Source organism: Giraffa tippelskirchi, chromosome 8 (assembly GCF_054371585.1).
Source record: "Giraffa tippelskirchi isolate mGirTip1 chromosome 8, T2T-mGirTip1v1.2.pri, whole genome shotgun sequence".
In the NCBI taxonomy this organism is placed as follows: domain Eukaryota; kingdom Metazoa; phylum Chordata; class Mammalia; order Artiodactyla; family Giraffidae; genus Giraffa; species Giraffa tippelskirchi.
In genome coordinates, this window is record NC_137282.1 from 82,089,447 (window position 1) to 82,116,747 (window position 27,301).

General features: G+C 40.4%; 1 protein-coding gene across 4 annotated transcripts in view; it reads left to right on the forward strand.

Moving 5' to 3' along the window:
* The window catches only part of SLC1A3 (solute carrier family 1 member 3), an 81,392-nt gene that overhangs the window by 18,457 nt on the left and 35,634 nt on the right, over nucleotides 1-27,301 (forward strand). For 3 of the 4 annotated variants that reach the window (XR_014061254.1, XR_014061255.1, XM_081517410.1), the window contains exon 3: nucleotides 8,290-8,427. Coding sequence is in view for 1 of the 4 variants with exons in the window: in XM_081517410.1 (XP_081373536.1) it covers nucleotides 8,290-8,427 (138 nt within the window). In the remaining 3 variants the exon portion in view is untranslated. Of the gene's footprint in view, nucleotides 1-8,289; nucleotides 8,428-8,771; nucleotides 8,874-27,301 lie in introns of all 4 variants that reach the window. The other variant, XM_081517411.1, reaches the window with a different exon arrangement.

Below are 27,301 nucleotides of genomic sequence, written 5' to 3' on the forward strand. Positions count from 1 at the left end.
CCAAACCAAGTTCCAGGAAGATTAAAGGTTCAATATTTTAAAACCAAGTGAACTATCAAAAATGGAAAAATGTATTAAAGATTTCTCAAACTTGGGAGGGAAATTAAAGTTCATAACTCTTAAAGAGATCACCTAATAAAAAAGATGTGTAGACATTATTTTATAAAGTAGAATACCTGTATATTTTAAGTAATAATATATGGCAAGTAAATTAGGAAAGTAGTTATAGCAAATATCATTTTAAATATAGGCAGAGAGTAAGTGTCTCTATTACATAAAGAATATATACCAAATATGCACACACATCCATAAACTCTTAAACTATCAAAGTTTAATAAATGCTTGATGAAAATGCAATTGACATAATGGTCAAGATCACTAAATATTAAGTAAATTCAAAAGAAAACAAATATGCATACTATTTTCTCCTCTCATGCAAAAATTCTGCTTCTTTTAAACAATTTTTTATAATGCTCTGTTCCTAGAGGTATAGGAAATAAACCATCTCAATTCACTAATGAATTAAACTGCTGGGCCAACCCATTGAGAAAGCAGATTGATAGCATGAATTGAGGTAGTCATACGTTTTATTTTCTTCTAGTTTTATTGAGATATAATTGACATACAGCACCATATAAGTTTAAGATATACAGTGTGGGAATTCCCTGGTGCCCCAATGGTTAGGACTCTGAGCTTTCACTGCTGAGAGACAGGATTCAATCTCTGGTCAGGAAACAAAGATTTCACAAGCCACACAGCTCAGCCCCATAACCCCCCACAAAGATGCACAAGATGATAATTTGACTTATTGTTGTTCAGTCACTCAGTCGTGTTTGATTCTTTGCAACCCCATGGACTGCAGCACACCAGGCTTCCCTGTCCTTCAGTCAGTTCAGTTCAGTCGCTCAGTCGTGTCCGACTCTCTGCGACCCCATGAATTGCAGCACGCCAGGCCTCTCTGTCCATCACCAACTCCCGGAGTCTACCCAAACCCATGTTCATCGAGTCGGTGATGCCATCCAACCATCTCATCCTCTGTCGTCCCCTTCTCCTCCCGCCCCCAATCCTACCCAGCATTAGGGTCTTTTCCAATGAGTCAACCCTTCGCATGAGGTGGCCAAAGTATTGGAGCTTCAACATCAGACCTTCCAATGAACACCCAGGATTGATCTCTTTTAGGATGGATTGATTGGATCTCCTTGCAGTCCAAGAAACTCTCAAGAGTCTTCTCCAACACCACAGTTCAAAAGCATCAATTCTTCAGCGCTCAGCTTTCTTCACCGTCCAACTCTCACATCCATACATGACCACTGGAAAAACCATAGTCTTGACTAGACGGACTTTTGTTGGCAAAGTAATGTCTCTGCTTTTAAACATGCTATCTAGGTTGGCCATAACCTTCCTTCCAAGTAGTAAGCGACTTTTAATTTCATGGCTGCAGTCACCATCAGCAGTGATTCTGGAGCCCAAAAAGTAAAGTCTGACACTCTTTCCACTGTTTCCCCATCTATTTCCCATGAAGTGATGGGACCTGATGCCATGATCTTAGTTTTCTGAACGTTGAGCTTTAAGCCAACTTTTTCACTCTCCTCCTTCACTTTCATCAAGAGGCTCTTTAGTTCTTCTTCACTTTCTGCCATAAGTGTGGTGTCATCCGCATATCTGAGGTTATTGATATTTCTCCCAGCAATCTTGATTCCAGCTTGTGTTTCTTCCAGCCCAGCGTTTCTCATGATGTACTCTGCATATAAGTTAAATAAGCAGGGTGACAATATACAGCCTTGACGTACTCCTTTTCCTATTTGGAATCAGTCTGTTGTTCCATGTCCAGTTCTGACTGTTGCTTCCTGACCTGCATACAGGTTTCTCAAGAGACAGGTCAGATGGTCTGGTATTCCCATCTCTTTCAGAATTTTCCACAGTTTATTGTGATCCACACAGTCAAAGGCTTTGGCATAGTCAATAAAGCAGAAATAGATGTTTTTCTGGAACTCTCTTGCTTTTTCGATGATCCAGCGGATATTGGCAATTTGATCTCTGGCTCCTCTGCCTTTTCTAAAACCAGCTTGAACATCTGGAAGTTCACGGTTCACGTATTGCTGAAGCCTGGCTTGGAGAATTTTGAGCATTACTTTACTAGCATGTGAGATGAGTGCAATTGTGCGGTAGTTTGAGCATTCTTTGGCATTGCCTTTCTTTGGGATTGGAACGAAGACTGACCTCTTCCAGTCCTGTGGCCACTGCTGAGTTTTCCAAATTTGCTGGCATATCGAGTGCAGCACTTTCACAGCATCACCTTTGAGGATTTGAAATAGCTCAACTGGAATTCCATCACCTCCACTAGCTTTGTTCGTAGTGATGCTTTCTAAGGCCCACTTGACTTCACATTCCAGGATGTCTGGCTCTAGGTGAGTGATCACACCATCGTGATTATCTGTGTCATGAAGATCTTTTTTGTACAGTTCTTCTGTGTATTCTTGCCACCTCTTCTTAATATCTTCTGCTTCTGTTAGGTCCATACCATTTCTGTTCTTTATCGAGCCTATCTTTGCGTGAAATGTTCCCTTGGTATCTCTAATTTTCTTGAAGAGGTCTCTAGTCTTTCCCAATCTGTTGTTTTCCTCTATTTGTTTGCACTGATCGCTGAGGAAGGCTTTCTTATCTCTCCTTGCTATTCTTTGGAACTCTGCATTCAGATGAGAATATCTTTCCTTTTCTCCTTTGCTTTTCGCTTCTCTTCTCTTCCCAGCTATCTGTAAGCTGTCCTTCATAATCTCCCAAAGTTTGCTCAAACTCCTATCCATTGAGTCAGTGATGCCATCTAACCGTCTCATCCTCTGTCGTCCCCTTCTCCTCCTGCCTTCAGTCTTTCTCAGCATCAGGATCTTTTCTGGCGAGTCGGCTCTTCACATCAGGTGACCCAAGTATTGGAGCTTCAGCTTCAGCATCAGTACTTCCAGTGAATATTCAGGATTGATTTCCTTTAGGATTGACTGGTTTGATCTCCTTCCATCATGAAATGAGTATCACAATAAGTTTGGTGAACACCCATTATCTCATAGATACAAAAATTGAAGAAATAGAAAATTTTTTTCCTTGTAATAACTCAAGATTTACCCTTTTAACAGTTTTCGTATATAAGTACAGCAGTGTTAATTTATCATGTTGTCCATTACATCCCTAGTATTTCTTTGTCTCATGACTGGAAGTTTGTAGCTTTTGACCACCTTCCTCTAATTCTCCTTCCACCACACTCTGCCTCATGTAACCACAATTCTGATCTCATTTTCCATGAGTTTGTTTTTGAAGTGTGATTGACCTACAACACTATGTTAGTTCCTGGTGTACAACATAGTGATTTAGTATTTCCATACATTTAAAAATGATCCTCATGGTAAGCCTAGTTACTATCTGTCATTCTACCAAAATATTATATAATTATTGACTATATTACCCCACACTGTACATTTCATACCAATGACTCATTTATTTTGTAACTGCAAGTTTATACATCTTAATCTCTCTCACCTATTCCTGTCCTCTTCCCAACTGGTAGCCAGATTCTTTAACACACAGGTTCCCTTTCCCTGAACCACGCTAAGCAAAATATTCCTAGGTAAAAACCAGCCTTCATATATTCATACTGGAGTTTTTCATAAAGTAAAAAATGTGAAACAACAAAGTGACAACAAAAAAGAATATTAGGTACCTTTTGATACAATCATTAGATTTGTTATCATGAGGCTTAAAAGTGTTGTTTATAGTAACAGTATATGGAAAAGTATTGTCTTCATGATTTCAGTATATTTCACTCTGTATGGGAACATTCTGGGAGGAAACTCTCAGAAGCACTAACAGTGGTTGTCTGCCCTGCTGGAGAGGCAGAAGAATGAAATGTCGTCAGGAACGTGAGCTCTGAGTCCAAACTGCCTGGGTTTAACTCCCACCTCTGCCACTTCAGTGACTGTCTAACTTTGATGTGGAAGAGCTATTGGAATCGGGCATGTTTTAAGTTCACTGTGATTAAATTTCTCTGTGAGTAAATTGGTGGTAAATTAGTACCTTGGTCCTGGGATTCTTTCTGAGGATTAAATATACTAATACAGGCCAGGAAAGGAAGGAGAAGGAAATGGCAACCCACTCCAGTATTCTTGCCTGGAAAACCCCATGGAGAGAGGAACCTGGCAAGCTACAGTCTATGGAGTCTCAAAAGAGTTGAATACTACTTAGTGACTAAATACAGGCAAAGCACTTAACAGCAATGTTTGGCAAATAGTAAGACCTCAATAAGCATTAGCTATTTGCTGTTTAAATGGCCAACCAAATAAAGGTAGGGTTTTGCCTGGACTTTTCTACCTTTTCCCAATCAACTTTTCTATCTCAAACGTGTTACTGTTATACTGAGGGAAAGCAATAAATGTTTTTCTGGAGGTCTTGAAAACTGGGTTAGCTGGATTTTCTAGTAAACATAGATTCAGCTCATAATTGGGATATCATAGATTCAGCTCATGATTGGGATATCACGGTATGTAATCAAAAGAATACTTCATTGTTGCTGGAATCCTAGAATTGAAATTGGAAGTTGCAGTAACAACTGAAATGAACTTTGTGTCTCATTTCATAAGAAGTTAGGATAGCTCAGTTTCCTTAAAGGAAAGCTTGCTTCCTTTGGAAAAACTTGTGTCTACACAGTATTCACTTCCCCAACCTCTAGCCTCTAGACTACTCAGTACTTCTCTATAACTCACATGTTTTAGTAATAGCAGGGCAAAATTTTTGAAAATATTTATAATAATGGAATAAGCACATTTTAGGGGTCAAGGGTTAGCAAACACCCTCTTCCAACAGCACAAGAGAAGACTCTACACATGGACATCACCAGATGGCCAACATGAAAATCAAGTTGATTATATTCTTTGCAGCCAAAGATGGGGAAGCTCTATACAGTCAGCAAAAACAAGACCAGGAGCTGACTGTGGCTCAGATCATGAACTCCTTATTGCCAAATTCAGACTTAAATTGAAGAAGGTAGGGAAAACCACTAGACCATTCAGGTATGACCTAAATAAAATCCCTTACGATTATACAGTGGAAGTGAGAAATAGATTTATGGGATTAGATCTGATAGAGTGCCTGATGAACTATGGATGGAGGTTCATAACGTTGTACAGGAGACAGGGATCAAGACCATCCCCTAGAAAAAGAAATGCAAAAAAGCAAAATGGCTGTCTGAGGAGGCCTTACAAATAGCTGTGAAAAGAAGAGAAGCGAGAAGCAAAAGAGAAAAGGAAAGATATACCCGTTTGAAAGCAGAGTTCCAAAGAATATCAAGGAGACATAAGAAAGCCTTCCTCAGTGATCAGTGCAAAGAAATAGAGGAAAACTAAAAAGACTAGAGTTCTCTTCAAGAAGATCAGAGATATCAAGGGAACATTTCATGCAAAGATGGGCTCGATAAAGGACAGAAATGGTAGGGACCTAACAGAAGCAGAAGATATTAAGAAGAGGTGGCAAGAATACACAGAAGAACTGTACAAAAAAGATCTTCATGACCCAGATAATGACGATGGTGTGATCACTCACCTAGAGCCAGACATCCTGGAATGTGAAGTCAAGCGGGCCTTAGGAAGCATCACTACAAACAAAGCTAGTGGAGGTGATGGAATCCCAGCTGAGCTACTTCAAATCCTAAAAGATGATGCTGTAAAAGTGTTGCACTCAATATGCCAGAAAATTTGGAAAACTCAGCCTTGGCCACAGGACTGGAAAATGTCAGTTTTCCTTCCAATCCCAAAGAAAGGCAGTCCCAAAGAATGTTCATACTACTGCACAATTGCACTCATCTCACACGCTAGTAAAGTAATGCTCAAAATTCTCCAAGCCAGGCTTCAGCAATATGTGAACCATGGAATTCCAGATGTTCAAGCTGGTTTTAGAAAAGGCAGAGGAACCAGAGATCAAGTTGCCAACATTCGCTGGATCATCAGAAAAGCAAGAGAGTTCCAGAAAAACATCTATTTCTGCTTTATTGACTATGCCAAAGCCTTTGACTGTGTGGATCACAAGAAACTGTGGAAAATTTTTCAAGAGATGGGAATACCAGACCACCTGACCTGCCTCTTGAGAAACCTGTATGCAGATCAGAAAGCAACAGTTAGAACTGGACATGGAACAACAGGCTGATTCCAAATAGGATAAGGAGTATGTCAAGGCTGTATATTGTCACTCTGCTTATTTAACTTATATGCAGAGTACATCATGAGAAACACCGGGCAGGATGAAGCACAAGCTGGAATCAAGATTGCTGGGAGAAATATCAATAACCTCAGATATGCAGATGACATCACCTTTATGGCAGAAAGTGAAGAAGAACTAAAAAGCCTCTTGATGAAAGTGAAAGAGGAAAGTGAAAAAGTTGGCTTAAAGCTCAACATTCAGAAAACTAAGATCATGGCATCAGGTCCCATCACTTCATGGGAAATAGATGGGGAAACAGTGGAAATAGTGTCTGACTTTATTTTGGGGAGCTCCAAAACCACTGCAGATGGTGATTGCAGCCATGAAATTAAAAGACACTCCTTGGAAGAAAAGCTATGACCAACCTAGACAGCATATTAAAAAGCAGAGACATTACTTTGGCCAACAAAAGTCCGTCTAGTCAAGGCTATGGTTTTTCCAGTAGTCGTGTATAGATGTGAGAGTTGGACTATAAAGAAAGCTGAGTGCCGACGAATTGATGCTTTGAACTGTGGTGTTGGAGAAGACTCTTAAGAGTCCCTTGGACTGCAAGGAGATCCAACCAGTCCATCCTAGAGGAGATCAGTCCTGAATGTTCAAAGGACTGATGTTGAGGCTGAAACTCCAATCTTTTGGCCACCTGATGTGAAGAACTGATTCATTTGAAAAGACCCTGATGCTAGGAAAGATTGAAGGCAGGAGGAGAAGGGGATGACAGAGAATGAAATGGTTGGAACGCATCACCGACTCAATGGAGATGAGTTTGAGTAAACTCCAGGAGTTGGTGATTGACAGGGAGGTCTGGTGTGCTCTGGTCCATGAGGTGGCGAAGTCGGACATGACTGTGCGACTGAACTGAACTGAACTGAGGGGTCAAGGAAAGTTAATTAGGGAAAGGGGAGAGGGAGTAAATTTATTCACTACATTTGTTAATTTCTAAACATTTCCAAAGGTATCATGCATAATTTGATTTGCATATAAAGTTATTAAATATTTTAAAATTCTATTTATTTATCTTTGGCTCCACTCGGTCTTCATTGCTTGGCTTGACTTTCTGTAGTTGTGGCAAGCCGGAGTTACCCTCTAGTTGCAGTGTGTGTGCTTCTCACTGCAGTGGCTTCTCATTGCAGAGCACAGGCTCTTGGGTGTGCGGGCTTCAGTAGTTGGATCTCATGGACCTTAAAGCATGGGCTCAGTAGGTGTGGTATACAGGCTTAGTTGCCCCTCAGCATGTGGAATCTTCCTGGACCAGGGATTGAACCCATGTCCCCTGCATTGGTAGACAGATCCTTAACCGCCGGAGCACCATAGGGTACTTCATTTTGATATTTTTTTAAAGTTCCAGGAGCAGAATCAAATTAAGAGAAAAATTGCTTTCTCTCTCCCCTATTATCCCCTAAGTTTTTCAGGGAAGATCTTTGGAATAAGTCTCTGATAATTTTGAAATCCTCTCTTGCCAGCAACTAGCAAGTCTGTAGACGATAGTTGCCAAGGCAATATCAGGACCACGGAGACAGAAAGTGTGGTGTGTAGATAGGGGGATGATGAAAATGGATTCACCGTGTGAGCAAGAAGATTTTTTTTTAATTGTAAAAAATAAAATTAACTACCCTTTATAAGTGGTTATGCCAGCAGTTCTAACATCTGTTGTTACAAAGGAACTTGAATATAATAAGCCTTTTCCCCCTATATTGCCTTGTATATGCGTACATGCTTTGTTTCCTAGATATGCCCCAGTCTTTATAACTTTGTCCTGGGCCATGTCAAAATTGGTTGCAAGTTAGACAAAGAAATTTTTCATTGGCTAAGACCAGGAACATTTTTTTCTCTGACTTCTATTCGAAGTCCTGAATTCCTCCAGACCCTTTGAGATTATGGTTGAAAAGACAGGCAACACCCCTTGCAGCAAAACAGCACAAATATTTGCTGCTTAAATAAATTGATTCTTGTTAGCAGACATGATCACCAGCCAGATTCTTGCATATTTTTCTAGGCTTGTTACAGTTTCAAGAAAGACTCAACTTTTCTTCCTTGTTTTTCTTTTTCCTTCAGGTACAATCCTTGGATTTACCCTCCGACCATACAGAATGAGCTACCGGGAAGTCAAGTACTTCTCTTTTCCTGGGGAGCTACTGATGAGGATGCTACAGATGCTGGTGTTACCACTCATCATCTCCAGTCTTGTCACAGGTACCCTATGCAGTTTTGTTTTGTTTTTTCATGTGTGCTTATTGCCAAAGATCGCTTAGAAAAACAAACGCTTTAGGTTTCCGCTGGATGCATGCTCTGTTCTAGAAAATAAAAGTCCCTTCAAAATGATGGAAAGGAGGCTTCAGTAATGCATGAATGATTATAACTCTCGTATTTTACCAATCACAAGAGGAAACGGATTTGAACCACCACTTAATCTGGTCTGCCTCGCTACGAAAGAGGCACCCTGCTAGACACTACACCACCAGCCTTCTCTGCCCACAGCGATGTAGTTGACAACAGCGTACAACAGGTCTGTTTTCTCACCCTCTTATCCCACCCAGATAACATCTGGTTGGACAGCCTATTAGCTATTGATGCAAGAATGCTTGTTCTCAGAGCCACCACGACTTGAGCGGGAGCCTTCTTGGAAGCCTCATCAAGAGGTAATGCCCACGACACACTCACCAACTCTACTGCCACCAACACTGTATCTTTTCCTGGTGAACCCGCATGACTTCTCCATTGTCCCCCACCCCCGTTGCCTTTTACGCTGGTGGGAGAATGGGGAGGGGGTGGGAGATTTCCCCATCCAGACACTTTTGTCAGTTGACACTTGGATTGTCGAGGTGTGGAAGCTTGGCAGGATAGGATTCTTATTCTCTATGAACGCGAAATAACGATTTACACTTGCGTGGGAAACGGTTTAAGAGTACATGTGATTGGTGAATACGAACAGAGCCCAAAGTTTCAGAAAAATGTTGCTGTACGTTCCTCCCTGCCCACTGTTCTCTTTCCCCGCAGCACATCTCTGACTTGGAGAAGGAATATCCGTAGACACTACCCCCAGCAGGATGGTTTCTGGGTTTGTAGCTCAAGCCCAGACCTCAGGTATTACTAGCCCTGTTTTCTTTTCCATCCTTGGCTTCCTGTCCACCCTTAGGCAGATCATTCTGTGAGCTGGCTCTCAGCATCTTTTCACCTCCCAGGGAGTTCGCAAGGATGTTTATAATCTCTTTTCAAGATCTCTGTGCAAAACGAACTTCATAGAACAACTCAGAAGTCTTGAGGCAAGATTCTGACTGCTTCATGCCTTGGAGGGCTGGCCATTACTTGGAACAGAAACTACGTCAGTTTCTTTTTTTTTTCCCCAATGCCTTACAGATCTCTGCTGGCTTCTACTTGCCCAGGTCTTCAAACAAGTGATTGCATGTACATAAAGCTTCCATTGGAAGATGAATTGCCCATAAAACAGTCATGTAGACAGGATGATTTGGGACACTTGTTTTTGAAACTGGTCTGGCCCATTGCTGACCAGAGGTAATCATAGGTGGCCACGATTCTTATCAGAGAAGCTACATTCATACTGAGGTGAGGGCACTTCCTCATTATGCATTTGCTGCCATTTTTCTGGGAAGCAAGTTCTTGCAGCAAGCACTCAGAGGACGGAACTCACATCTGCCATTTTGTTTAGTGTAACAGGGAGTCCCTTCCCACCACCCGGTGGCTGGAGTCTGAATTGAGTACCTGAAGTTTTCCTGGATGCAAACTGAGGGTCCTGTGTTCTTTTATGCTCTCTCTTCAATGGTGAGGACAGTGTTTAGAGGTTTCTGCTTTCTGGTAATTGTGCTTTAAAAAAAAAACCCACCGTGTTACCCTTTATAAGAGGAGAGCCCTTGTTCAGTACAACTAGAGAAAATATTAGTTCCCTTTCGTAGCAATCCTAGTTAACAGTTACTTTGAAGTAGAACTCCCTAGTGTATTCTCATACTTAATACATCAAATTTGTCGCAGGAATAAGAGCTTTGGTTGAGTAATTTTTCAGGGGAAAAACAAAAAAGAAAACCCACTATGAGGCAGTCCCTCTGCTTGGTTAAAAAGAAACTGTGTGTAAACCTTGGCGAAATCATCAACATTTATGATACTGGTGTTAAAGAGAAAGGAATTTTGAACTGTGAACAACCAGTATAAAATGAACCTTTAAAAAGTAGCCTAATTGCAAGTTGGGAATGCCGCCACTTGGGACCATGAAAAGAGCCTCAGTTCTTTTCTAGGACTGTTAAGGCAAGGGACATAATTAAGTTTGCTAAAGATATTTTCAAGGTGTTAGTCTCGAAGGAATAATTTCTAAGCTACATGATAATTTAGATACTTATGATCAATTGGAATGAATGATAGATTCAATAAGAATTTCTTTCATGATTTTAAGTGCAGTGATTCTAAACCAAAGCAGGATGTGATCCAGTGTAAATAAGGAGGTCCCCTTTGGGGACTTTTGCAAATTACATGTACACAAGATGATCTCTGTGTGTGTTGGGAAGCATTACTGGAGAATGTGTTCAGAGAGGACCAAGTAGGGGCCCAATATTTTAGAATGGAAAAGCAAGCTCAAATGTCTCCAGTGGCCAAGCAGGTGAGGGATCTTTATATATGAAGTTGCCCTTTCAGGCTCCTTTTTATTTTCCTACTTGATAGAGTCATGGATACAGGGAAATATTTCTCTTCAATGGGAGAGGTAGTAGGGATGAGTGTGATGATAAATGGAAAGTGACCCACTGCAAAACAGTGTAGACAAAGGGAGGAAAGGAGGTGATTGTGACCTGCAAACTATCAACTCCATCCAGTTGTTGCCATGTGTCAATATGGGCCAAATCTTCCAATTTTTCAAAAGAATCCAGAAATCCAAAAATTGATAAGGACCTAGATCTTTTTTTAATTTTATTTATTTTTGGCTGTGCTGGGTCTTTATTGCTGTGCACAGGCTTTCTTTAGTTGAAGTGAGCGGGCTTCTCACTGCAATGGCTTGTCTTGTTGCAAAGCACAGATTCTGGGTGAAGTAGCTGTGGCACACAGGCTTAGTTGCTCCACAGCATGTGGGATCTTCTTGCACCAGGGATTGAACCCATGTCTCTTGCATGGACAGGCAGATTCTTAACCACTGGACCACTAGGGAAGTCCAGAACCTAGATTTTTTTAAACGTTGACATAGGTAACAGAACAAAACAGTGCAAGCTAAACAAAGCACATCTGCAGGCTCAATCTAACACTTGGGCCACCAATACTGGAACTCAGGTTTCAGCGTAAGTGCTATTAATTATAACAAATGCACTGACAGACTTGTGCCTGCATCAGCCTATTGCCAGGTTTCATATGTTGCCTCATTCCACAGTTGGCAGTTCCATGTCAAAGCTTAACTTAACATGGAATCAGCTACTGAACACCATATTTATTGTCTGCTAAACAAACAACTGTTGGAAAATCTCTCCATCTTCTGTGTTATAAACATGTTGTGTCCTGGCCATGCTGGCTTTTTTGGCACCCATCAGGAACACGAGAACTCAGCACTCTTTAAGTTCAAAAGTCCCAGGGTCTGTGCAGACAGAACTTGGAATGCATGAAACCCTTACTGCATTGCTTGCATTTGGCATTTTGTTTTAGAAGGTTCTGTATGTTTCTTCTTTAATTAATTAATTACTATACTTTAGGCTGTGCTGGGTCGTCATTGCTGCACTGGCTTTTCTCTAGTTGAGGAGAAAACTTGGGTGCAGTGTGTGGGTTTCTCATTGTCGTGGGTTCTCTTGTGGAGTACGGGCTCTAGGGTGCATGAGCTTCAGTAGTTGTGGCGGGTGGGCTCTGTAGCTGCAGATCCTGGGCCCTAGAGCACAGGCTCAGTGGCTGTGGCTCGCTGGCTCTAGAGTGCGCGGGCTTCAATAGTTGTGGTACGCAGGCTCTAGAACACTGGGTCGGTAGTTGGGGTGCACAGGCTTGGTTGCTCCACGGCATGTGGGATCTTCCCGGAGCAGCGATCCAACCTGCAACTCCTGCACTGGCAGGCAGATTCTTGACCAATGAGCCACCAAGGGAGCCTGGTTTGGTATATGTTTAATCACATTTAAACTCTGAGAAATTTCAGTTAGGTTTTCACACTTGGAACATCCCTCTTGGTGAATTGTGGCACTAGAGACCCTGTAAGCCATGTTCTCCTTTTCTCAAAGTTGAAATTTCAGTCCTTCCTAACATCCTTGGTATGTATTAGCATTCCAGAAGCTGCCAGAGAGAAGCCGGGAGAAAGCCTAACGGCTAGATTTGTACTCAAGTACCTATTTTTTTGAACAAAAGAAATACATCTGTGCCAACATACCACACAATAAAATGGGGAGTTGGCACCAATTTCTATTGATTTGGTCAAGATAGGCAGCCAGACTAGATATTTCATGCCAGAAATATGAGTTGGTTTGACTGACTTAACCCTGATTAAATTCACTAGATAATAGTTAAACTCCATTTCAGGTTGCTCTGAGTAGACACAGCTGCCACCTCACCTCCTCCTTACTTTGGAATCTTTTCAGAAAACTAGTGCTTTCTTTTCTCATTCTGGGTGTGCCTTCCTTCTCAATCTCTTACCCTGCAAGAAATCTTCTGTGTCTCCGGTTTTCTGGAAGGGGTAAGCATCCCTTTTGACAAATGATCTTCCAAATCTGTAGACCTGTGAATTCAGTGGAATATGGGACTTCAGTATAGGTGAAGCCAACAAGCTCCACTCAGCAAAGGGCTCCCTTACCTGAGAAAACAGAAGTAGAGACAGTGAATGGTGAACCTCAAAATATGGCCCCTTAGTGTCAAAGAAAAGACAGCTACAATAAGAATGACCTAAAGTTTTGTCATTTCATTTAACACAAGAGGGCAAGCAATGAGCTAGACAATTCTTGCTTCTTGGACATATGAAGGTTTTGTGAAGGTCTTGAAAAAATGAAAGCCAAAACACATAAGAAAAATTTACTATTTTAAATGATACATTGTCGTGGCTGAGGGGTATCACTGAGGCCTTGATGAAATACTCCAGGTGCTTATGTACAAGAAAAGGGATAGTAGATTTCTTTCCTTTTTTCCCCAACACATACATTTCATTGAAGAAGGAAATATATCTATCTCTGGTAGGGAGGAGTGTCTTTGAGCCTCCTTTTCATTCTCTGTAAAATGAATTCACTCATGTGTCATGGGTCTGTTCTGAGGATTTATGCTTGGCACACAGTTCAGTTCAGTTCAGTCACTCAGTCATGTCTGACTCTTTGCGACTCCATGGACTGCAGCATGCCAGGCCTCCCTGTTCATCACCAACTCCCAGAGTTTACCCAAACTCATGTCCATTGAGTCGGTGATGCCATCCAATCATCTCATCCTCTGTCATCCCCTTCTCCTCCTGCCCTCAATCTTTCCCAGCATAAGGGTCTTTTCAAATGAGTCAGCTCTTCGCATCAGGTGGCCAAAGGATTGGAGCTTCAGCTTCAACATCAGTCCTTCTAATGAATATTCAGGACTGATCTCCTTTAGGATGGACTAGTTGGATCTCCTTGCAGTCCAAGGGACTCTCAAGAGTCTTCTCCAACACCATAGTTCAAAAGCATCAATTCTTCGGCACTCAGCTTTCTTTATAGTCCAACTCTCACATCCACACATGACTACTGGAAAAACCATAGCCTTGACTAGATGGACTTTTGTTGGCAAAGTAATGTCTCTGCTTTTTAATCTGCTGTCTAGGTTGTATGTGCTCAGTTACTGGTAGCTACTGGCAGTAAGGATAGCAGCAGTAAGAGCTGTCCTGGTCCACACGATATGAGTGAAAATTCTAGAACAAGAAGAGAGAACTTCAGCTCAGGGGCATGTAACTAAGCCTCCAGATTCCTTACATTTTATTTGTCTCTGGTCTTCACAGTGATTGTTTTCCTATTAAAGGTTGATTAAAGAAACCATGAAGTTAATCGAGTAGCAATTGGGAGCCAGGGAGAATTCCTTCCTCTCCACTGAAAGGGATTGGTTTCTGCCCTGCAGTGTGAGATGGGATGACCTTATCACTGCTGCATCATTCTAAATATTATCATTGGTTATACAACTGCCCGGTCCTTACTGAGCAACAAGGCTCCAGTGTGCAGCACCCTGGAATCCACAGGGCAGCAAAATGCACTTGCTGCTTAAATGCCACAAGCAGAGCCTTCCTGGCTAATCAAAACTTGGACAAGCAGAGTCTGTCTCGACACAATGCCTTGGCAGCCTAGAAACAAGCCACCCAGAAAGCAACTTTGGCCCAGTTCATTTGAAGCCAGCAGGTTGGCCCCGCTTCATTTTCTCTCTAGATCTGTTGACAAACATGGGGAGGGAGGCTGAATTACATCCACAGAGACAGAGAGATTGTAAGATATAATAGGAAGACCCACCTGAGGGCTGAAGAGATCTCCTGGCTTTTTTTGGTATCCTGTAGAAAGGAAATCTGGGAAACTAAATGCTCTTTATTTATTTTTAGTGGATTTGGGTTTTGTTAAAAGGTAGACAAAATTATTTAAGTCTAGCTGTCCCAGAAAATATCTACCTTTCCATCACAAATAATTTCATTCAATAAGCACTTGAATTGTTTTTGTTTGTTTTTTTTTTTTAATGTACCAGGCACTTTTCTAGGACATGAGGATGACACAGAACTTCCCTGGCAGTCCAGTGGTTAAGACTCTCAGCTTCCACTGCAGGGGGTACAGGTTCAATCCCTGGTCACAGAAGTAGGATCCTGAATGCTTCGAGGCACAGCCAAAAAAAATTTTTTTTTAGTGAGGACGACAAACCCCCTGACTTTAGGAGTTCAGAGTCTGGTGGGAGATAGACTTGCAGTGGCAGTGTCATGGACGAGGACAGTGACCCAGGGAGGAAGAGCCCAGGGAGGGACAAAGTAGGGACTGAGTAACCCCAGGCCAGCTGTACTCCCCAGTTTTCAGGCTCCCTAGTCAGGAAGCGACTCTACTAGCAGAAAAGAAGCTGTTTAGGTGGTTGTTCTCCTTACACTTGGCTCACCATTAAATGCTGCAAGAGCCAGAGGTTGGGTCCTGGGCAGCTCCCAGCAAAAGTAACCCTGGGATGTGTGGCCTCACAGAGGGAAGAGGCACCTGGCAGGGTTTCAGCCACAGAAACTCCCTTTGGGAGCAGATCCTCTCAGCTCTCAGCGGGGCATGCAGGAGATTAGGTCCCTCTGAGCTGGAAGGCAGGGAGAGGTAGTGCTGTGCATTCCAGTGCCTAGAGTGGGAGCCCCCTCCCTTGCACCCCAGAAGGCGGCCAGCAGCCGCTGCCTGCAAGTTTTGTACGTCCATGGTCCAAACTTAAGTTGAACATGTCTCCTGTGAGGTCCACAGAGAAATAGAGGATGACAGTTCAGACGGTGTCAGGAAAGCAGTTGAGCAGAGCCTAGAATTTTTCTGCCAATTCTTCTCAGGTGCCCAGTCCTGCTAGGCCCTTCACCAACCTGGTTGCCTTCCGCATCCCCATGTGTTCCCAGAATTCAGCCCAGTGTTCCAGGTGTCACATGACCAGGTAGGGGCAGTCACCAGGACCCGGTCCGCTGCTCAAACTGACTGGGGTTGGGTCAGCTGTCATCAGTCGCAACAGACCCGTGGCTCGGAGGGGTTCAGCCTATGGTCACCTAACCCCTCAGAAATAAAGTTTGTGGAGAAGTATTTGTGGTAAAAATTGAACAGTTCTTGAAAGATCAGAAGCCCCAGGCTCAAGGCTTTCCAAGAAAGCCTAGGCTTCTATGACTTGGGAATTCTTATCTGTGAAATTTCATCAGCTTCAAGGTAGGTAGCCTACAGTTTTGATCAGTTCCGGCCTGTAAGACATTTTTGAAAGTTTCTTTAATAAAATTTTTTTAAAAAGATTTAAAGCTTCTTTTAAAGTTAAATTATTCTCTAAGAAAAATAAGATCCCCAACCCCACCCACCCACCTCCCAACCCCCACTTATGTTCAGTTCAGTTCAGTCGCTCAGTCGTGTCCGACTCTTTGCGACCCCATGAACCGCAGCACGCCAGGCCTCTCTGTCCATCACCAACTCCCGGAGTCTACCCAAACCCATGTCCATCGAGTCGGTGATGCCATCCAACCATCTCATCCTCTGTCGTCCCCTTCCCGCTTATGTTACCAATCTAGTAATTTCTTTCAAACCACTCTGAAACTGCAGGTCTGTGGGCAGTGCTGAAAACAGATGCTTTTATTTTGCTGATATGATAATGGTTTTCAGTAGAGCAATGATGAATCCTGACTGGAGATTTGTGCTTAAGGACACACACAGACACCCGGTTTATTGACTTTGATTTGAATGGACTTCTGCTAGGAAAATTGCTTACCTTGAAAGTGACTGGGAAAACTGCCTTCCATTATAAAAGATTTCTGCATGTCCCATAAAGCCAAATAAAAAGGTGCTGGAGCATCTACCAGCAAAAAGAGACAGAGATAGAGATAGAGAGAGAGAAGTTTCTATAGCTGGATAAGGCTTTCTATGACAATGTCATGGATTGTATGTCTTCTGGGATAGTACCCCTTCTTCTCTTTGTTCAGTGTTTAGTGGGTATTTCATGATAAGCAGAAAGAAGGCTTTGGGGGGTGATGGTATTTTCTGCTGAAGGATGGATCTGCTGGAATGATCCAGCGAATTCTGAGCCTGTGTAGAATCTAGCTTCCCAAGTCTTATATTTGTTTAAATTCATTTCTCTAGGCAAGGTAAACTTTTTTTTAGCTTCTTCATGGAAGATCTTTACAAAAATCCCAGATCCTCAGGCTGGAAGCCAGTTACTATCCATGATTGCAACCTGTTTTGCTAACCCAGCAGCATCTACATTTTCAGTTAATACTGCTTTCAGATGTCCATTTCCTGGACTTGCATGTATGGGGAAATAGGTTTTGCTGTCTTTGTGTTTAATTTGTTAAACAATTACTTGAGTTTTCATCTGAGTTTCTCTCGGAGGGGAGAAACTTCCCCTAAATTACCAAGGGGGTTTCCTCGCACAGGGCGCTGGATGAAGGGAGGCCAGTGTCTGAGCTCTGTGATGCTGGAGGCAAGTAAACAAGTCAGAAGAAACACTTGGCTAACCATTTAGAAAGAGCTTTAGAAGAAAGAGCAAGGTGGCAAGATCATTGTAGACTTCCTAGATTCAGCCTGTTGAAATGACATTTATATTACCAAGACTTGTCAGTGTGGTTGAGGGAGAATATAAATATACACATACCCAAAATCTTGTCTCATCTGTAGTACCCCTAGATCCCCTCCCCTACCTACACTCCTTCCCACCATTGGATTATTTTGAAGCAAATACCAGATTCTTTGTTATGTTTCTAAAAGCAAAGAACGCATAAGACAGGAATGATATTTTAAGATAATTTTAACTCGTTTCATGTTTCTGTAATGTCCTACCCCGCCACCTCCGCACACACACACATGAAGAGCTGTCTGTCACTTAAAAAATAGTGTTGCCAACCAAGCTCATTCCTTTTGTGGTACAAACTTCTCTGCCATTGCTTTACAGTAATTACCAAAATCTGCTTCCAGAGAGCATGATACATCTCTAGTAGAAGACAGTGTGATAAAATGTTGATGCTATGAAATTTGGGGACACAATTTTTCATTGTAGCAAAATACAAGTATGTGTGTGCACACATAACTTTGTGTGTTTTTTCCAAAGTTCTTCCGACTCTGGAAAGTACTATGGTCTGACTGTTGCCTCTACTCTTTTTAATTTACAACTTCTCCAGAATTTCTTTCTGTACTTTATGGTATCTCACATAGATTATTTCTAGTTAAGCTATAATTTGAACACATTGTTCTCAAAGGCATTTGTGCTAAGAGCTGAAGTTTCGATTATTTTAGAACTAACTTTACTAAAGAATAGCGCAAAAATTTCCTAAGTTGGTGCGTACCATAAAATCCTTAACATCAGCGTACCTTACCTATACACTAAGTTTTGGAGTTTGGGAAAGAATGAATACATACATATGTATGGCTGAGTTGCTTTGCTGTGTACATGAAACTATCACAACATTATTAATTGACTATACTCCAATATAAAATAAAAAGGTTTTTTTTTTTCACAAAAAGGATGGAAACATTAATAGCTTCTGTACTAGAATCTTGTAACTTTTATGCTAGAATCTTGCCTTCTTTTTTAGAATAGAATTTGGTAGTCTTATCTTGGGACCTATGCTTAATGACATATCTGAAAGCATTCTTTTGGCATACTTAGGCTTAAAGCCAGACATTAATGTAGTAGTTCTTAAACATATTTAAGAATAACAAACTGGAAACTCATAACACTCTCATGGATACATTCAAAATGTTTACATATTGAATGATGTAGGAACACATTTACTGTAAGAAAATATGCAGTATAAGAACAAAACTATAAGCATATTTCCACGAATAGTATAAGCTATTAAACGAAAACATGATTGACAGTTGCAAAGTTTGTAATATCATTTAGGTATTCATAATTTTTAAGTCCTTTTTCTGCTAGCATTCACATAAGTAGAGGCAAGAAAAACTGAAGAAAAATTTATAGTGAAAAATCAAAAGAATTCGATCTACTGACTTTATTCATTTTTTTCCCCTCTGAATTGGGCATGTGGCATCATTATTTGATCTTAGCAGAAAACAGATGTTTTATGGGAAAATGATTGACATCACTATATAATTTCCCATTAAATAAACATCTGAACACTAACTTAACAACTAGCAAGTGAGGTCAAGTGCCTGAAAAGTGCTGTGTATACCACAGAAGCACATTTTCCATCTGTGGAAGATGAATGTGTAGCAGTGTGTATTAGACTTTCAACTGCTAGAGACATCCTTGTTGCCAAACTTTGCCCTCTACCTCTACCTTCCCTTGTTCTTTGGAATGATAGAAGCCTATTACAATGGAATGAAAGGGGTTTTTATTTATATGATGATCCTAAAATTATTTCTTGGTATTGGTAGACTTAGGTTTATCTTATTTCAAGGTGGTATCTGTTTTTTTAACAGTTTTGCTGAAATGTAACTCACACACATACAATTTACCCCTTTTGTGTATAATTCAATGGTTTTTAGTGTATTCATGAAGTTGTGCATCCATCATCACATTAAAATTTTAGAACATTATTATTACCCCCTGAAAAAAACCCACACTCCCTACCCATCACCCCCCAATTACCCCATTCCTCCAGCCCTAAGCAAACACCAAACTATTTCCTTTCTCTATGCACTTATCTATCCTGGACATTCCATATAAATGGAATACATGGTCCTTTGTTACTAATTCTCTCAGAGTTCATCCTTGTTGCTGTGCATGTTAGTGTTTCATTCCCTTTTATGGCCAAATGACATTCCGTTGTCTGGACATCCCATACTTTATTTATCCATTCATTACTTGGTAGACTTCAGGGATTTTGTATGTTACAGGGAGGGCACTCTTATGAATAATGATGCTCTAACTTTCATGGGCCTATGTTTTCATTTCTCTTGGGTATATACCTCAGAGTGGAACTCCTGGGACATATAGTAATTCTCCTTAAAACTTTTGAAGAACTGCCAGACTGGTTTGTACTATTTGTACTATCTTACATCCCCACCAGCCGCATGGTGGGGTTCCAGTTTGTCTACATTCTTGCCAACACTTACCATGTCTTTTTTGCTTTGTTGGGTTTTTTTGTTGTTGTCGTTTAACTTTTACCTATAAAAGATGAATGTTTTAGCTAAAACTTTTGAAGTCATAAGGCATGTAGTCTCTGTATTATAACTGAATTTTACATTTCAAAAAAGATAAAGTTCAAATATTACATCTTTGGTTGTACTAAAATAATTGTTGAAATCCTTTAAAACGTATGTGGACTCATCAATTATGACTTTTTGTTTGTATTAATTTCCTTATAGTGAATACAAATCAACTTAACTAAAAAAATAAGAGGCGACACAACACTGTGACTGTACTGAACACCACTGAACTGTACATTTGAAAATAGTTAAGGTGGTAAATTTTATGTTATATGATCTTTAAGACAAACATTTTTTAAAGTAAGGTAGATATAATTTTTTTCCTGCTTTTTAATTTATTTTTAATTGGAGGATAATTGCTTTGCAATATTGCGTTGGTTTCTGCCATACATAAACATGAATCAGCCATAGGTGTCCATATGTCCCCTCCCTCTTGAACCTCCCTCTCACCTTCCACCCCAAAAATATGATTTTTTAAGTTAATTGTTTGAAGCATAGTTGCTTTATAATGTTGTATTAGTTTCTATTGTATAGCAAAAAATGAATCAGTCATACAAGATGTGATATTTTAATGTCAGTTCTTTTGAAAGAGACATTCTAAATATTTGTTTTCCTATTAATCTAATCCACCACAGCTAGAGTTTTTACACACAGCTTTCAAAGGACATCATACACTGCTTTAGTCAGATAGCTTTCTCCCTGCCCCTGGATTTACATCTGGAAATAGCAGTATAGATGCTTGGGTTATCCAGAATGTTAAAATCTCTCCAAACTGAGACATTCTTCAATGGCCCCTGTGGTTTCCCTGAGGTGGTTGGGGGTGAGGGTGGGGGTTGGGGAAGAGACAGACTAAAGCCAGAGGTCCTCTGGATTCCTCCAAGGAATGTAGATGCTAAGACTGGAGTACTGATACAAATCTCACTGGTATGAAGTGATTTTTATGAGCTGCTTCAGTGGCCTGGTACATCTTAATTTACAGAATGCCCTCCATTACTGAAAGTTCTGTTCAGATCTTTTACAATACTATTGAATTATGTATTCATTCTAATTCTTTGCATGATGAGCTATAATTCCAAGTCAGTTGTTTTCAGCTCAGAAGAAAAGTGTTTGCTTCCTTAGGTGTCCGCACTTGGGGAATTTAAGAAGAACCCCCATACGTCCATTCTTTCAGGGATCTTTCCCTTTAAAGCATGCATAAGACCTCCAATCCAAATTTTGAGCTGTGTGTTTGCAGAATGGCTTCTGTTGCCTGTTGACCATCAGTAAGCCAAAGTGAAGCCTGCCAGCTGACCATTCTCAATAATTTGGGGGTTGTTTCATTCAGCTTCCGTCTCATTTATTGAATTGCCAGGAGTGAGCTTTACCTCTGTTTGATGAGCCAGTTATGGTACTGGTTATTGCTCATTTTTATGCCTGAATAGAATTATAGCCCAAGCTATTTCTTGCATTGATGGTGATACACTCTTACAGATGTATAAGTAATGTACAGGCTAATTACAAATTATTCCTTTGCATTTTATTAAAGAAAACCTCAAAGACTTGTGTAAGCGAAATAGAAGCCACTGACCACCCGCTAAAGAAACAAAGCTATATTGTTAAGGGAAAACTAAAGTCTGTTGGGTCTTTTGAAGTTGATGTCTCAGAGGGCAACATTGGTGCTGCTGCCAGAGACAGGATGGATTATTGGCCTGACCAAGGAAAGTCTGGAATTCTAAAGAACACTGATAGAGTATTACACGGACTATCCTTGATAACAAGGGCTGGCTTTTATTTCACTAACAGTTGGTTTCCTCTGTTTATTTTGCTGTTTCAGATTATCCTTTCTGTGTTGAAATCCACACAAGGGCCATGAGATTAAAACCCTCAAAAAATAAACAAAATATCCCAAGCTCTTTGGAAATCTAAATGTTAGACATTGTTCAGTCATGCCTGCCCCCTCCGTGGTTAGACAAACCGCACTCTGGTATGTGTCGGCTTCATTCTGCAGCCCTGTGATTTGCTTTTGGTGGCTCTGGGCCAGTGTCCTCTCCAAGTGCAAGCTGCATGAAGGCAGACAGTGTGTCTCCCTTCTGATTAAGCTTTGCAGTTGAGCTCCCCCACAGGTGCCACACTGGCCCAGAATTGTGCATCTGTGTGTACACATTGACAGTGACAATTTAACCTCCCTGCTGGGAAATGGGTTTGGATATTAGAAGGAAAACAATTTGTGGTCTCATATTTGTGGTCTCTTAAAGGAGAATATTTCAAGTGGTTCTTAAGTCTTTGAAAACTTTCTATTTCAGTATGTTTATTTCAAGCGTCCTCACAAATAATGCCCAAAGAGGTATTTTGAGGAGGGAGAAAAAAAGATTCCTTGACACTTTACAGGTACAAAAGTTCTTGCCTTGATGGAGTAAAAATTTTGCTATGTGAAGGAAACAAAGACATGGGCAGGAATTTAAAATTTAATTTTATATTACATCCATCCATGTTTATTGGGCTATTGGGGTGTAAGGGTCAGAGGTAGAATTGTTCCCTCGGGATATTTTTTGTTGAAATCATTTCTATCCACAACCCTGGGGTCACTAGCCAAAATATATCTATTCTAGTAAAATATAGATTCCTTATGACACCACATCATTATGAACTACACATTTGTGAGCATTGCAATGGAAGTAGACTCTGCTTACTTACTTCATACACACAGGCGGTGCAGAGAAATTTTCATGATTCTGCATAACTAATTGTTAGGTTTTCATTTGTTTTCTTTAATTACTCCCATTAGAAATATGTGGTTCTTCTTTTGTAGCACCAAGTAAGAATCTAATTTGACCATTTTCCTCTTAAAATACTTTGTGAGTCCTGTGAGTACTCAACTAACACTCACTGTTACCCATCTTCTATTCTCAGTCACATTCTGGCCATAATGCAATTTATTAAAAGGACTTGAATGAAATAATTTAATTATTTTCAATATACAAAAGGCAAAATTAGCTGCCATAAATTTCTCTGGAGCAAAGCATACTCAATCCTTCCAAATAAGTATTCATTTTTGACATTCAATCAAGATACACTCAAATTCAAATATATCTTTTGTTAAGTGGAATATTTCCTTTGGCATTCAAAATGATTCCAAAATTTGCTCAGGAAAAAGAAAGAGAGAGAAATCCAATGTATTAAAGGAATTTAATCAATTTTACTTGGGTACATTATTCCTGCCAATCTACTCATTGGTTTACTTACACCAAAGATAAGATAGAATCTGTGATTCTTTCATGGAAAGAGATTTTTGTCAACACTAGAAAAAGTCAGATTTTGGTCAGATTTTTACTGAAAGGCTATTTCCTTAAATATCCAGCCTGGAATCATCCATTTTATTTTATTTTTACAACTGAAAACAGTTTTTGAGAAAAGGTAGCAGCAGTTCCAACAATTGTTATACTTTAAAAGAGCTCAGTTTCTTTTATGGCAATTTATCACAGTAATTTCCTGGGGTTTTTTGTTTCTTATTTTTAATTTATCCCAACCTTCATGTAGAGGAGGCTAAAATGGGCTTTGGGTGCTGAGAGTTTATAAGAAGCATCCTCTATGTTTCTATGTGGTCACTTAGAATTTTCTTTTAATTAAGACATTAATCAGCCTTAAATTTGCTACTTGGCTTTTTTTTTTGAGGACCAAGCACATAAACATGCAAGAAACTATATTTTATTCTGCTAAATACCTTTCTGTTATTAAATTTTAAAAGATGATTGCACCGTCTCAATGTTGAAAGGAAATTTTTCAAGGTTTATATGTTTGATTATTTTATCTATAGTCAGGACTGTGCCACTCTAAGCCACAAACTCGGTTCTCAAAATTTTAATTTGGGGACTTTTCAAGGAAATTTGAGATTTGTGTCAAGAAACCATTTTTTTTGTTTTATAACTGGTGACTAATATAAGTTGGAACACCGTTCTTAAGTCAGATCTACTGTTTTTGCCCCATAGTTCATCAGATCTTTGGACAACTTCCAAAGGCATTCTGTACCACACTTCATACTGTCTCCTCTGTGTCGTTTGAGAGTTTGGCTCTTGCAACCTTCAATTGCCCTTGGGAGGTATTTATGGCTTTGATGGGCTATGTTCACAATCACAGGGTTCTTGTAGATAAACCTCTTGGCCTTCTTGTGACACTGAGCTACTGATCCCAGCTTCCCACGTGCACAGTCAAAGTCCACTTTCAAACAGTGCAGCCTCACCAGAAGAGGGGCTTGGAAAGGACTTTTAGGCATGAGCAGACCCCCTGTGTGACTGATCTTCAGACACAGTTAATCTCTCTGGTTTTCTTTCTCTCCACAGACATTGTGAAAAGATTCAATAGAGAGAAGTGCAGAACTTGATCTCTCTGGACTCTAGCTGCATTAATAACCTGTGGTTCAAGAGTTATTAAGATTTCAGTAGAAGAAAAAATATGAAAACAAAAACCTTTTTAGAAAACACTACAGATACTTTTTTTTGCTACATATAATGATCAGTCCTAATTGTGCAGTACAGTTATTATATTCCTTATTATGTTGAATTATGAAAGTTTAATTCACAGTCCATCCTAGCTGAATACATTTGTCTGATTGGCTCATGGCTAAAAGATTCTCTGAGGTTTTTATTTTCTCTATTGTGAAAAATGGACAGTTGGTTTAAATTCCTATGCTTCCCAAAGAAAAAAACACAGTCCTAACTTCTGTTGGTTGACAAAATCAAGATAGAAAAGTATCATAAAGAGCAAGGCTCTGGCCTTTCTGCAGCTTATTTATATGTCTGGTAAGATGAAAGGCATTCCTTTCTCTTTCAGGAACTTCATTCCAACAAATTGGTTCTAGAACAATTCTTGACTGTGTTGAATGATCAAGGTAGACTTCAGTTTGAAAAAATACCCAAAAAGGAAGTCCAGATCAATGGTCCTCGAAATTTTTCCAGTCCCAATTTCCTTGAGAGAGAAAAATCACTCTTCTTGGTAATTAATAGTAGCTAATATAATCTCTTAGTTTTTTATTCCTTTGGTATGGAGAGAAGAAGGAAACTTGTACACTTATATTGTTTAAAAAGACTCTAAAAGATATATGCTCTGATTTTCCCCACTCCCCAACTGTTGAGGGTGATATGCCTTCACTATTGAGAATAAGTGTGTGTTTTCCAAAAATAATAAATTATAAATGATTCACCATGGATTGCTACAGCGCATTTAAAATTTGACTCAAGCTTTTGGGAACATTGATTTTGCTTTCAGTTCACTTTCAGGATTAAATTGCTGGACAGATGTGAAAGTAGAGTTTGGGAATGTCAGTCACCTCACTGTTTTTATTTGGAGTATCCATCTCTTAGTGAAGAGGCAGGTGGGGAAAGTAGATTCACTATTGGAGAAACTCTTCCACTGTTTCTACCCTAACCTCTAGCTCTGGAATGACAATGAAAATCATCTTTCCTGGATACAGGCTAGGGACTTTCTATAGTCTGAGGGAATGTCTGGCTTCTGTTGGAGTCATGTATGCCTAAAAAGAGGAAAATTAGTTTCCCTAAACATAACCATTCCCTAAACAAACGAAATTCGAAATGCCGGGCTGGATGAAGCACAAGCTGGAATCAAGATTGAAGGAAGAAATATCAATAACCTCAGATATGCAGATGACACCACCCCTATGGCAGAAAGCGAAGAGGAAGTAAAGAGCCTCGTGATGAAAGTGAAAGAGGAGAGTGAAAATCTGGCTTAAAACTCAGCATTCAAAAAACTAAGATCATGGCATCTGGTCCCATTACTTCATGGCAAATAAATGGGGAAACAATGGAAACAACGAGAGATTTTATTTTCTTGGGCTCCAAAATCACTGCAGATAGTGACTGCAGCCATGAAATTAAAAGACACTTGCTCCTTGAAAGAAAAGCTGTGACCAACCTAAGCAGCATATTAAAAAGCAGAGACATTACTTTGCTGACAAAGGTCCATCTAGTCAAAGCTAGGAGAAGGAAATGGCAACCCACTCCAGTATCCTTGCCTGGAGAACCCCATGGACAGAGGAGCCTGGTAGGCTGCTGTCCATGAGGTCGCACAGAGTCAGACACGACTGCAGTGACTTAGCCTGCATGCGTGCATTGGAGAAGGAAATGGCAACCCACTCCAGTATTCTTGCCTGGAGAATCCCAGGGATGGAGGAGCCTGGTGGGCTTCAGTCTACGGGGTCACACAGAGTCGGACACAACTGAAGCGACTTAGCAGCAGCAGCAGCAGCAGTCAAAGCTATGGTTTTTCCGGTAGTCATGTATGGATGTGAGAGTTGGACCATAAAGAAAGCTGAGCACCAAAGAATTGATGCTTTTGAACTGTGGTGTTGGAGAAGTCTCTTGAGAGTCCCTTGGACTGCAAGGAAATCCAACCAGTCCATCCTAAAGGAAATCAGTCGTGAATATTCATTGGAAGGACTGATGCTGAAACTGAAGCTCCAATACTTTGGCCACCTGATGTGAATAACTGCCTCACTGGAAAAGACCCTGATGCTCGGAAGGATTGAAAGCAGGAGGACAAGGGGATGACAGAGGATAAGATGATTGGATGGCATCACTGGCTCAATGGACATGAGCTTGAGCAAGCTCTGCGAGTTGGTGATGGACAGGGAAGCCTTGTGTGATGCAGTCCATAGGGCCACAAAGAGTTGGACACAACTGAGCGACTGAACTGAACTGAAACACAACTATAATGCTCATTATCATTTGTTTAAAAACTAACAATAATCTCTTAATATCATCCAATCAGTTTCAAAAAAAAATTCCCATTTCTTTTCTCCCTCCCTTTTTACAGTGTGTTAATTTGAATCAAGCCAGATTGTTTTGCATATCTTTTAAAACTTGTAATCTACAGGTTCTTTCTCTTTCTCTGTCTCTCTCTTTCCCACTCTTTTCTTTCGCAGTTTGTTTGTTGAAGAGACCAGATTGTTTGTCATGTAAAATCAGTTTTCCATATTCTGGATTTTGCTGATTACATCTCCCTGGTGTTGTTTAACATCTTTCTCTGTCCATCAGACCATAGTTTTTTGGTCAAGAGAGTCACAGATAGATACAATCAGATGTCTGTATTGGAAAGAGACCTTGAAGAACCTTAGTAATCACAGCTTTCAGGAACTGGTAAAACTCAGTTGGCCAAAGGCTCTTGAGTTAGGCCACCTTTGACATGTGACTGTTACTTCTTTTCTTTTTTTTTTTTCATGTTTATTTATCTGGCCACGCAGGGTCATAATTGTGTTACACAGTATCTTCGATCTTCATTATGGCATGCAGGTTTTTTTAGTTGTGATATGTGGAATCTAGTTCCCTAACTAC